The following is a 13,418-nucleotide window of genomic DNA, read 5'->3' as shown; positions in this document are numbered from 1 at the left end:
GAGTGTAGCATTAAGTCACTTCCAGTCATGCAAGGACCCTGAAACATTTATTTCCCTTAAACCTTTCTTTAAGAAGCCACTCAGGAATGTGCTTCAGTTAACAGGGCAGTTCACCAAGAAAGAGAAAGAATGTGGTCCAGACACTTGACATCCATGGACCATAAGCAGGTCTAGAAACAGTTCCAGGTTCAAAAAGCACCACTGGAGATGGCAGGCTATGAAGGAAATCACCATGGGGATAAAACAGAACTGATAAAGTGATTGTCACTGTGTTTGAGAGTTTGAAAATAGATGATAATTGAAAGATTTCTAAGTATTTGGGGACAGAGAAAGGGGAGTAATAATAGGTATATGGAAAAAATGGGATCTCATGGATATACCTTAAAAATAAGTGTAAGTGTAAGAGAAATTAAAGGTAACAATGACTCAGCAGTAAGTAATATCAAGGTAATAATTATACTAATGACTGACTTAATGAAGGATTAGTTTTGTCTGAAGAATCTACAATCCCAAAAACTGTAAGAAAAGCCAATAGCTAATACGAGGAAATAAAATTTTTTAAAGGAATATAATAATATTTTTGAGAAATAGGAAGAAAATACTAAAAAATGCCAATAGAGTTGAAAATGGTTGTTACAGAAGAGTACACAAATTAAAATTTGCTTTATTTTCCTATTCTACAAGGTAATCACTATCTATACATTCGAAAATTTGATAGATAAAAATACAATTTACCCTCTTGCAATCATTCTGATACTGGTATTATTCATTGACATTTGACTTTTCATTTGTAGTATTATTATTCAATTAACCTTGTATCCTGAACATCTCAATTTATAGACCTCTTCACCTTTTTAAATCATTGTATAGGATTCATTCTCTGATGTATTATATTGTCATTTTTTGTCAATTCCCTTTTTAGGAACATTAGGGTGTTTCTGATATTTTGCTCTTAGCAACAACACTTGGATAAATATCCTTAGTACATTATTTGTACCTATATGTGTTGTATTTCTTTAGGATGCATTGCTACAAATGATACTGCCTGTTGAAAATTTACATATTGATAAAGATTTCCCCCATTGCTTTCCAAAATGGTGGACAAATAGATTCATCCAAATCATATTCTCTACACAGAATGATAATATTGACTCTTTCGTGCAGTATTTTTTTTTTCTGTGATGTTGCATGAGAAAAAACTTTCTGGAGAAAAACATTAACATTGATAAAATAAAGGTTTTGTTTACATTGTTGCTGAATCTAATGGTAATCTGTCATAACTAGTCTCTGTATAAATTTTTTTAAATGTTTGTTTTTCTTTTTCTGTTTTATTAAGAAAAATAATTCTATTTCTATATGAAGAGTTTTAATGAGGATAAATGTTAAATTGTATTTAATATTTTGACATGTATCAAGTTGTCTTCATTAAACACATATACTCTACAGAAAACAGATAAATTATTTGATGTTGAAGTACACGGCGGAATGTGTGTGTTTTTTAATTATTATTTTAGAGAACATATCTGGAGAATTGTGTTTTTTATAAATACCTGAATTTTTAAAACCGGAATCTGAATGATGAGTTTACTGTTCTGGAAGAGAATTCCCTGAAGATTTACAACTTTCATTTATTCATTGGAATGCACAAGACTATTTAACTGAACCAGGGAATATTTTTTTTAACATTCTCCTTAAGAACATTCATTAAAAAAAAGCACTTGTCATATAGTCATTGAGCTGTAGTTGAAAGTCTGAAGAATCCTTATGAGACTTTTTAATAAATGTACTTTTGTTTCTCCTTTTTTAGGGGCACGGCGATTGCCGGTATTGTGTTTGGAATCGTATTTATCATGGGGGTCATTGCTGGAATCGCCATATGTATCTGCATGTGCATGAAAAACAACCGCGGGACCCGGGTGGGCGTCATCGGCACCGCCCGCATCAATGCCATCACGTCCTATCCTGGTGAGCAAAACAGCTCACTTCTCAGGAAAGAGTCATGCTCTACTCCTTGGAGAGAGGAAACATTAAAGAAACTCACTGGGCCCTGGCCGGTGTGGCTCAGTGGATAGAACGTCGGCCTGCGGACTGAAGGGTCCCAGGTTCGGTTCCAGGCAGGGGCATGTGCCTTGGTTGCGGGCACATCCCCGGTGGGGGGTGTGCAGGAGGCAGCTGATCAATGTTTCTCTCTCATTGATGTTTCTGTCTATCCCTCTCCCTTCCTCTCTGTTAAAAACCAATAACATATTTAAAAAAAAATTAAAGAAACTCACTGGAATAATCTCCAAGTATGTAGTGTATTTCTAAATTAATGTAGATGGAAATATAGCTTTCATTGGTGATTACTTAGATCCAAATAATAAAATCCACCTGATATTGGAAGATATTCATATTTTCCATGGCTGTCTCATTGACTACAGTGAGCAATCTTCCAGTGTATCTATCTGCCACTGGGGATCGAGCCTGTATGTGCCCTGATCAGGAATTGAACCTTGACCTCCTGGTTCATAGCTTGATGCTCAACCACTGAGACACTCCGGCTGGGCTAAAATTAATTTTTAAAACATTTAAAAATAGTATTTATAAAATTAGAATAGAAGACACAAAATATTTTCATGTGAAGTCTTGTGTTTCTTCAGGTTTGCACTTTCTATTTCATACATGGAAACATGTTTTCTACATGTTATAGTGGCATCATTAATACTGGCAGATCACAGAGGTGTGTTGCATTTTTAGTAAATGTATGGTTCTGAGAACCGATTAATGCAAGAAACATAATAAACCTTATGGTAGAAGCATTTTTACTGCAAAAAGACAAGGTCTTCGAGACATAATGTGCTTGATTACTTCTCATTTCCTTCTCAAAGACACTAATTAAGCTTTTACTTAAAGGATCGGGAAGCAACTCAGTAGAATTGAAGGCTTTTCAAAATCTTCCATGTGTGGAAATATAAAATGTTTTTACCCACAGTAATTAATTAACCCTGAGATAATAGAGATAGTCTGGAGGCCACATAAGTGAGTAGAAAATAATTTAGCCAAGGTTACATTACCCCCTTGAAAGTGCTCAGTGGGGAACCCGACAGTGAACATAATTACTCTGCACTGGGAAGGAGATTAACAAGAAAAGGTAATCTGCCATCCCTGACCCTCTGGACAGTGACCTTCTGAAACAGTTTTTTTTTATTCCTCTCATGTTGGGTAGAATGAATAATATCTGTTTAATTACAATTGTTTTTAAAACCATCTGTGTGAAAATAAGAATTATTAGTCCAGTCTTACACTTCCACTACTTGCCAGAAATTTAATGTAAACAAAGAAAAATGGTCATATTAACCCCTTTTTAAGAAGTTGGCTTGGATTACACACAACTAAAAGAAAATAATACAGAACGACCCTAACAAGAGATAAAAATCAAATGCCAATGACAGGAAAACAAGGCATTTTAACGCTATCAAGAGAGTTGAGATTTGAAGTGCATTACTGAGTCCCTGATGATTGATTGATAACAGATAAATATTTAGATGATAGATAGATGATTGATTGATAGATAGATAGTAGATAGATACATAGATACATAGATACATAGATAGATACATAGTTAGATACATACATATAAACAATGGAGAAGGAGGGGAAGGCTCTTGCTAACAGAAAAATGCCAAAGGATACATGTAGAAAGGAGTCGTGGAGTTGGAAAATTCATCACTTTAAAATCATCATAAGAAAGGTTTAGGATAAGAATCATCAATTTATGATAAATCTGGGGGGAAATGATTGCTGAGGATCAGGATACATGCATGTTCTTCAAGAATCTATTTCCAGATTCTTGTTAATTATAAAAGTGAAGAAACCCAACAACATCTTGACTGGGAAATAAAAACTAATATCACCAAAGAAAGACAAGTGGACATCTTACATCTTTGGGTGCTGCCCTGAGGGGGACACAGCTTCATCTGTGTAGTATTCTGGCTGGAAATTCACAGCCTGAATCCTAGCATGCAAACTTATCTGACAAACCCAAGTTGAGGAACATTCGATAAAATAACTAGCTTGCAGTATTTAAAATCTCTTGGAAATATTTCATTAAGAAATTAACACTTTATTTGCATCATTGAATTAATATTTGAGGGCAACCTTATAGGGATATGTACAGGACATGGAAGACTTTCAACTACTCATCTGAGGAGGAGTTGATGATAAGGTGTCTTCTAATTGCGCCTATTTTTTAATGAAATAAGCAAGTCTTACACTAAAATTAGGTTAAGGAAGTGTTTGTAGTTAAGGAGAAAGAAAAATGCATGAAATGGTAATCTCAGAGAATGAAGGGGTGCTGAAATACTTAATTTTCAGGCACTACCAACATCCTGCACACTTAAGAATCAATCAGCACAATTGTGCATTTTTATCTTCCTAAGCTCCTAGATACAGAACTGGGTAGCCAAAATGTTGGATTTAATTAGGATTGGAATTCCTCAGGCAATGGAGAAAGAAAGAGAAAAGAAAGTTGATGATGGATGCACAGAAATGATTTCTGTGATGGACCATAAATCTAAGCTGCATAAAGATATGAAGACAGAAAAGAGGTGACATCAGTTTAAATTATCAATTTTTAAATGTTGTCAGTAAATTGAAAATTCAGGTGAGGTTCAAGTTGTTTTGGAATGTGTCTTCTAGAAAGATAAATAGTTGTGTTCAGATTTGCAAAATGGTAGTATTATTGGTTACAAAGTGAGAAAATGATTTTTGAAGGCAAAAATGTCCAAGGGACTGAGAAGCAGGGTCACTTGTGTTAAAGAATGACTAAAGCAGATAATTTAGGTGATAACAAACCAACACCATGACATAAGCAGTTTTCAAAATGAAGACTACAAAATGAGCAGAAGGGAGGAAGCTTTTACAAGGCCCTGACTGGTTTGGCTCAGTGGATAGAGCATCGGCCTGCGGACTGAAGGGTCCCAGGTTCGATTCTGATCAAGGGCACCAAAAAAAAACCAAAAAAAAAAAAAAAAAACAAGGAAGACAAAAATAGGAAGCGGCAGCCAATTAGGTGATTTCTAGAATTTTATTCTAAATAACCAATTCAAAATAATAAGTCTATGTATAGAAAGACATTTAGCACTCCATTATTTATAATAATAATAAATTGTTGATCTCAAAGCAAGAGAATGATCAGTTGAATAATATGCAGCTATTAACAATAATGTTTATGAAGAATATATAGCACAATGAAAAGCACTATGTTCCAACACAAAGTATAAAAAAGCACATAACATTTTATATGACCACAAGGATATAAAAAAACACAAATGACTAGAAGAGAATATATAAAGGTAATCTTTGTTAAATTGTGGTGACAAAATTATAGATGATTTTTTCTGTTTGCAATTTTTCTAAAATAATGTGGCATAGTTTTTATAACACTATGCATCTTCCTTTTACATTTGCTTTAGAAATGTTGGCCTGAGTGGGTGAAAAACATTAAATTTCTTCTACGAATTCATAGCATCCTTACATTTTCTAATATTGTAGACAACTATAATGACATTAAGGATAAATGGCACGCTTGCTCTACTTAAGTCAGAAAATTGGAATATTGGTTATAAAAGAATTTCTAAGGCACCATATCTCCGTCTGCATCCATATATCTTTTAGAGACGACTTAACCTTTAAGGAAGAACAAATCCTTTTAGAGTTAATCCGGAATTCTAAAAATTGATACCGTGCAAAGTTGCTTCCTAGTGAAACCTTATTATCTGCAAGAAAGAAAGATAGCACAGCCCACAGATATACAAGTATTATTTCAAAAATGTCTCCCAGTAGCTGGTACCATAAGCAATGTGCCATGTCTGTTTCATGATGGATAGTCCCAATATCTCTCTTCAGCATGATATTATCCCTTCATCGAAATTCAAAGGCTAGATGAATGCAAGAACACTGTTTCATATGTTAGATTTTCTTGTTCAACATGCAGCTGTGGAAGCCATGGGGAATCTCACTGAAATGTCCTCCGGCAGTCTTTATGCAGATGGCAAAACATAAACGCTTTGTTACCGAGGCATAGCCGCATGCTGCGGCTTCCTGACAGATAGTGATGCAGTCAATCTGTAGACTCATCCGGTGCGCGCCCCTCACGTGGGCGGCAGGGAAAAGCCTCGATATTAAAACAACTTCAAACCACATGCTGGAAAGAAGCAGTGCAGTGGGTATCCAGCTGCAGCTTCCTGTTTTACATGGAGGCTGCATTTCTTGGCTTGGAGGAAGTTCATTACAAATCTCTCTGTCTCAGTCCTCCTGGACAGAATGAAGCAAAGGAGTGGGCGTAATGCAGAGGGAATATGTGATTAGACTCCACAGGATTTATTCCATTTGATTGTAGAAAACAAGGCTTGAAATCGCCCGGCCTCCACAGGTTTAAAGCAGCCACGGGGAAGCTGTAGATAGCATCGCTGCTTTCTCTACCGAGCACTGTCCTTGTGAGAAGCCCTCAACCTGCTCAGACCACTAGAGACTCGCAGAGCCTTTGCTGACCAGAGAAATCCTTAGAGGACATTCCACCCTGTACTATGTCTCTATCTCCCTCTTTTCTTAAGTGACTCAATCCCACTCCTAATATCCCTGAGAATGGGCAGATCTGTAAATGGCTCAAGTCACCCAACTCCTGGTGAAGTCAGCCAACTAAAAGGGATCGAAAGAAACAGTTTGTGTTTACCAATAGGGTGAAGCCCAGTGTGTGCCCATGCATAGCTGTCAGAACACTGTCACAATCGTATTGGTACAAGCACATTTTAGAAGACACTTTAGAAATAAGGTGGTTGAAATGGTGCGTGTTCTCTCCTCCCATTCTAATGTTAAGAACTTGGCCTTTGGTTTTGGTTTTGCATTTTTAGACACTAGGCTACATTCACAGTAAGCAATTCGACATGTCAATTCCAAGTAGAATCATGATCTGAATGATGATTCAAGTACTGGCAAGTCATCGGAGGGCCTGGTGAGGATTTGCTCAGATGTTGAAGAATGGCTGGGTTCTTAAAGATATGATGTACTCAAGGGGTACCTCTCTTCCAACCCTAGAGATGGGGTTGAGACCACTACAAAACAGACATCCATACATAGCCATAATAAAGTGTATTAAATGTGATTTTAAAACACACTGACGTATATTTCAATAAAAAATTAAGAAAAAATTTCAAATAAAATTTAGAAAACTAAATTCTTCATCCTTATTTGCAAACCTGCTTATCCTCTTTTTTTTTTCTTTTCTTGTTCTTGTAATGGCTCCATGACCTTCCAAGTATGGGAGCCCAGTACTGGGTGTCCAATACTTCAACACCTTTTTTTACTCTCCACATCTTTCTCCACCTACCCAGTCATCACCTCAGTTCTCAGAGCTGCCTAAGGGCTCTTATGATTCCCCCCTCCCGCCCTTGCCACCTACACCACCATGAGTCCCTTATAATCCCTCACATAGCTCTTACATCATCTCACTTTTTTTTTGATCCACCTCAATTCATACTGCAAAGACACATTCACTAGAATATCCAAAACAAATCTCTTGATAATTGTACATTGTTCACTCTTTATGTGATTTTCAAAGTCCACCATGATGATAATACTATCCAATTCCTCAACATCTTTCCCATTTCTCCCCTCCATGTACTTTATGCTTTGTACAAAAATGTTCCCCTGTTTCTGTGCTTTTGCTCAAACTTGAATTATCTTCTAGCCTCTTCTCTGTCTGTCCTTTCACATCGTATTTCCAAGAAACAGCCTAAGTCACCAACCCTAAATACTTTGACAAATGGCCCCCGGCCCTCAGCCTGATAAAACTCAGATTTTTGCAGGCAAAAATTATATCCCCTCTCAAAGCACCCAGCCCAGTGGCATAAACATGGTGGATTCTCAAATATTTGCTCTTGCCTGATGCCCTTTTCCTTTTCTTTTTCAGTGGCACCACCTCCCTATAGTTACAACCATGAGATGGAATACTGTGCAGAACTGCCTCCTCCCTACTCCCCAACCCCACCGTCTTCAGCACAGCGTTCTCCACCCCCTCCTTATCCTGGACACTCAAGGAAATAATCTTTCTCCTGGAAGAGAATATGTGCCAGCCACACATCTTGCCCTGAATAAAATGCCTACACTCAGAAACAGGCAGGAGAGGACTGCTGTGAGGAATAGTCCTTTGGGTCAAACAATGTGTCAAGTGCAATGTCCAGGCTAAGAGATACAGGGTTTTTAACCCTTCTCAGAGCTGACCCCATCTGGAGTATTATGTTTGGTTTGATGGAACCACATTTGAAGAGATCTACTGATCAACGTAAGCACATTTGGAGGAGAGTAATGAGATACACAAAATACCTGAAGATCATGTTGCTTATGGAAATTGCAACACTGATCCAAAGAGAAGATTTATGTAAGACAGGACTACATAAAGAAACCACTAGATTCTGTATTCCACATAGCTTTAAGAGTCACAACTAGAGTTATTCATTCTTCCGTTCATCAGCAAATGCTGATCAAGTGCCTGAGAAGCTACTCTGTGCCTTATTCTGTTGGAAGCACTGGATGGAAGTTACAGGAACTTTGGTTTCAGGGCCTTTGTGAAGCACCTTGTTGCCAAGGCTTCAAACAGAACCTGGCTGACGATCTGTGAGAGACTTGCTCTAGAAGGGTTAGCTCAATCAAATGGTCGAAGGTGCACCTCAAAGTTCTGCTCATGTTATATGCAGGTGTGGGGTAGATTTGTATGCCTCCAAAACCAAAAACTACTGGAATAGTTGGATCTTACCTATTTGATTTGAGAGTTAAAACAGGATCAAAGGGATTCAAAGTTGCTTGAAGCCAAGAACTCTTCAATGCTAATTACTGCCACCTAAAAATCATCTGGCTTTACTTAGTGTATTATGACAAAGGTTATTTCAATGGTGGGAAAAAATGTTCCATAAGCAACAAATTCTTCACTTCAGATTAAAAGATCACAAGCCAAATATTTTCTTTTTGTGTCAGGAAGAAAAGTCTCAGAACTTGACCATGAAGATATACAGGTTTGAAAAAAAAAGAAGAGGAAGAAATGAAGCTTGGGTCCTGTTCTGTGGATTTCCATTCATCCATAGCTTAGACAAATTTCTATTTCTCTTTTGTGATATTTTGATAATCTATTACCTTGAAAAGTTACATAGTTAATGGAACAGGTAGGATATTAATATCAACTTGTTGCCTTTTGCTAAAATCCAAATGTTATCAAGTGCCTATCTTTAGGTGTAAACATTGTTAATAAATAACTCTAATGTGCCATATTTTTCTGCAAGTGGCCTTAACATTTATGTTTTTATGTTGGACTTTTCATGTATTTAATATTTACACTGAGAAAATATTGGGACTAGATTATTAACTTTTTGTATCACTTTGCAATTAAATCTAAAATGTTTAATTCAACATCATTGTCATGTTTCAGTGAAACCCAAAAACAGTGCTAAGAATTTGCTGAGTAAAACAAACAAAATGCCTTAAGGTATAAATTATAGTTCCCATTCTTGTAGTTAGGAAATTTAGTAGCTAATATACATAGCATATTTTACTTACAAATACATCTATCTGACTGAAATACGGTTTAACTGCCAGTGAGATTTAAAAACTAGTGAGTTTTCAATGACTTGCTTGGTTTTAGGCACTGACAATTGTCCTACTCATGAAGACACAGTGCGTTCAAGAGTTCCAGCCTATTCTAGTGACTGAGATTTAGCACAATTTTCACAGAACATCCGCTTTCATTCATCTCTCTTCTTTGCAAATGTGAGCAGACCCAATCCAACTGAAGCTGTGCAGCTCCAAGTGCCAGGGTCTCTGTGACTGAATTGCAGAATGTTGGTTGCAAATGCACCATATATTTCTCAAGAAAAACGGAGAGGAAAAGACCAGTGGAAATTGAATTCTCATCATCTTCACCATCAATAAACATTTATTACGCGCCTCCTATAGTCTGCGATCATTACCCACATAGGAGCCATTTCTGTCCACACCATCTCTCTTCTTTGAGTCGTTTTATGGCCTCCCGTAAAATATATCACAAACCCATAGACCTACCAGAGATGACTATTTTTATTATTTGTATTTAGTGTCACAATAGCATAAATGTGCGCATTATCAGGATAGACTTTTGGAGTTCACTGATTATTTTCACAGATGAAACATCTTGGGGGAAAATAGTATTTGTTGTGAAAGCTTTGAATGATGATTATTTAAAAACTACTGTATTTGCTGAGGCCAAAATGTTTACAATAAGCAATAAAATGAAACAACCCATTATAACAAGGGTTATATTTTAATTGTGTCTATTTTGTTTCACCCTCCCTTCCTGCTGATCTAGCCTTGTTCTTCTGTACAGAAAACGCAAGACTGGAGCCAGATAGACTTTATTTTCAATCCTGTCCCCTGCCTGTATGATCTAACACAGGCCACTTCATCTCTTGTAAAATGCAACTTTCTGCTCTGGAAAATATAAATCATACAAAGGGCTTCATCCGGTTTTGTGCAAATTGGATGGATACATACAACATTCTGGCACATAGAAAATGTTCTATTAATATTTGCCAAAAATACACTAACAAAAGAATGACAGCCTCTCGGACTGTGCTATCCAACACATTAGCCACCATCTACATATGGTTATTTAAATGTAAATGAATTCAAATTAAACTAAATGGCAAATTCATTTCCTCCATCTCACTGGCCACATTTCAAATGCTATACAGCCTCACATGGCTAGTAGCGACCTTATTGGGCAGTACTGCTCTGGAAAAATCCTTTATGTGAAACACAATGAGGTAGCAGGAAGGAGCTGAAGAAGAGACCTCGACAGTCATCTATTCCAGGAGTTGGCTTTGTCAGCTAATGGCGATGTCCGTCACCAGTATGTGTGAGGAGGCCATTGCTCTGGAAGTAAGGCTGTGACCTGCAGGAGAGCTCATGAGCAATGAGAAGCCCACTCGGGGCCAGGGCTGAGGAAGCTATTATGAGAGTTGATGGGCTGAATCTAGATGAGAGATCCTGGACCCAGCCCAGGAGCTGGTGAGGCAGAACCACAGCCTATTTTCAGAGTCTAATCAATTCTGCAGCTGCCCTGCTCAGCCCTAGAAGCCCTGAGAGGAGTATTGAGGGCCACCTACATCTTCCTCAGGTGCGGCACTACGGTGTACTCTTCTTTTAATTCATAGCCTTCTTGCCACCACCAGATGAAAGCTGCACTCTCCACTCACCCACTCTCTTCCCAACTTCTCCTTGTAGCCAAACCCATTGCCAATGTGGGGCTGTTGCCAGGGTAGGATCTGGCACACATCACACTGTGACGAGGCCAGCAACTAGTGGGGCTCTGGGTGCTATTGCTTTATTTTTAACTTAATTAAAACAACACCAGAATGCCAGTCACATGATCATCTTATTAATCACCAGAGAGGCTACTAAGGGCTACCAGATCCTCAATCAGAACCTGGTGGAAATGTGCAATTTTAATTTTCAAACTATAGGCCCACGCTGCAAGGAGTAGAGCCGAACTTCTGTACGTTCAATGCTCTTCTGGTCCAACCGCACTTTGCGGCACGGTTCAGTGCAAACTGTGTTGGGACATGCAGAAGGAAAAAGTGACATAACCAGCTTTAAAAAGCTCTTACGGGTGAACCCAGCCCTTACCTCTTATGAATCATTAATGCAGAGGAAAGAACAAAGGTTTCTGAATAAGAGAGACTTGGGTTTCTCTCTCATCTCTGTCACCTTCTGGCTAAGTGTTTTGAGCCAAATAAGTGAGTTTTCATAATCTCAGTCTATCCAGAAGATGTGAACAACACCACCCTTGCCAGGTTGTTGCAATGATTGTAAACAGTATATGCAGAACATCTGTCATAAAGATTCTGTCTGGCTGGTGGCTCAGACAGACACAAATATATATGCCATTCTCTTTCCAAACTCTGTGTCCCCATTGCCGAGCCTCACCACTTCTATAAGCAAGGGTGATAGTGATCCATTGCTGTGCAACAAATCACCTGAAAACTTTGCGGCTACAGACAATGACATTTATTATCTTAGTTTCAATAGAAAATGAAATGTAGCCCTAACCGGTTTGGCTCAGTGGATAGAGCGTCGGCCTGCAGACTCAAGGGTCCCAGGTTCGATTCCGGTCAAGGGCATGTACCTTGGTTGCAGGCACATCCCCAGTGGGGAGTGTGCAGGAGGCGGCTGATCAATGTTTCTCTCACATCGATGTTTCTAACTCTCTATCCTTCTTCCTTCCTCTCTGTAAAAAATCAATAAAATATATTTTTAAAAAAAGAAAAGAAAATGAAGTGTAGGTGTGGCTCAGCTGGGTCCCCTGGCTCAGGGAGCCTCACAGGCTGCAGTCATCTTAATGTGCAATGGAGGAAGGCTCTGCCTCCAAGCTCAATTCCTTGCCAGATAGGCCTCTCCACAGGGCAACTCCAGATATGTCAGCTTGCTTCCCCTAGAGCAAGCAAGCAAACAGAGCATAGCATGAGGGAGCGTGTCCGCAAAACATAGTGTTGGCAAGAGAGGAAGCACAGACTTGTAAAACCTAATCTTGAAAGTGACATCCGTCACTTTTGCTCTGTGCTAGTCCTTAGAATTGGGTCACTAGGTCCAGTTTGCACAAAAGAGGAGGGGCGACACCAGCGCACGAACAGCAGGGGTGAGAGCATTTGGAGCCTTCTTAGTGGTCAGCCTATCATCGCAGGGATATTTCATCTCATTCCTGAACTCCATTATTTGGACGTTAGGCAATCTTTCCTCTAACACAGTGGTTCTCAACCTGTGGGTCGCGACCCCTTTGGCGGTCGAACGACCCTTTCACAGGGGTCACCTAAGACCATCCTGCATATCAGATATTTACATTACGATTCATAACAGTAGCAACATTACAGTTATGAAGTAGCAACGACAATAATTTTATGGTTGGGTCACCACATGAGAAACTGTATTTAAGGGGCCAGAGGGTTGAGAACCACTGCTCTAACAGGTTGGACCAACTCAACAGCTGAAAGAATCCGAGGGCTGTGCTTGACTGGGATCAGATTGCTTTTAGAGAGCTGATGGGTAGAATGGAGCCAGAAGCCTTCACAGGCCATTTCAGTTGGGTAAGTGCTACATTCCTAAGGAATATATAGAAGATGACACAGAACATTTGTGTTTCTCATGAACTTCATTAATGAGCCACACTAAAGCACATCGTGTTTTGGCAAGGAGCGAAGCGTACCACATACCTTATAAACAAGCCTTAACGTGATCTCAGCTCCTTCTAAGATAAGTCATCTTCCAGAAAAGCATTCCTCAACAAACTTCTGGATGAGTGTTCCGTGGATCACGTTGCTACCAAACCTAACCCTGAATACCTTCGCTGAAAATGGAAAACA

The 13,418-nt window shown here is 38.6% G+C and overlaps 1 protein-coding gene across 1 annotated transcript in view; it reads left to right on the top strand.

Annotated features, from left to right (window-relative positions):
• CYYR1 (cysteine/tyrosine-rich 1) overlaps positions 1 to 10,308 on the top strand; it is a 76,957-nt gene extending 66,649 nt beyond the window's left edge. The window contains exons 3-4 of the mRNA XM_005880647.2: positions 1,808 to 1,965; positions 7,949 to 10,308. Coding sequence (XP_005880709.1) covers positions 1,808 to 1,965; positions 7,949 to 8,082 — 292 coding nt within the window. The 3' untranslated portion in view covers positions 8,083 to 10,308. The remainder of the gene's footprint in view (positions 1 to 1,807; positions 1,966 to 7,948) is intronic.
• The last annotated feature ends 3,110 nt before the right edge of the window (positions 10,309 to 13,418 follow it).

The sequence above is a fragment of the Myotis brandtii genome, unplaced genomic scaffold, assembly GCF_000412655.1.
Source record: "Myotis brandtii unplaced genomic scaffold, ASM41265v1 scaffold644, whole genome shotgun sequence".
NCBI lineage: Eukaryota > Metazoa > Chordata > Mammalia > Chiroptera > Vespertilionidae > Myotis > Myotis brandtii.
The sequence above is the reverse complement of the archived record's forward strand: the minus strand, read 5'-3'. Positions and strand labels throughout refer to the sequence as shown.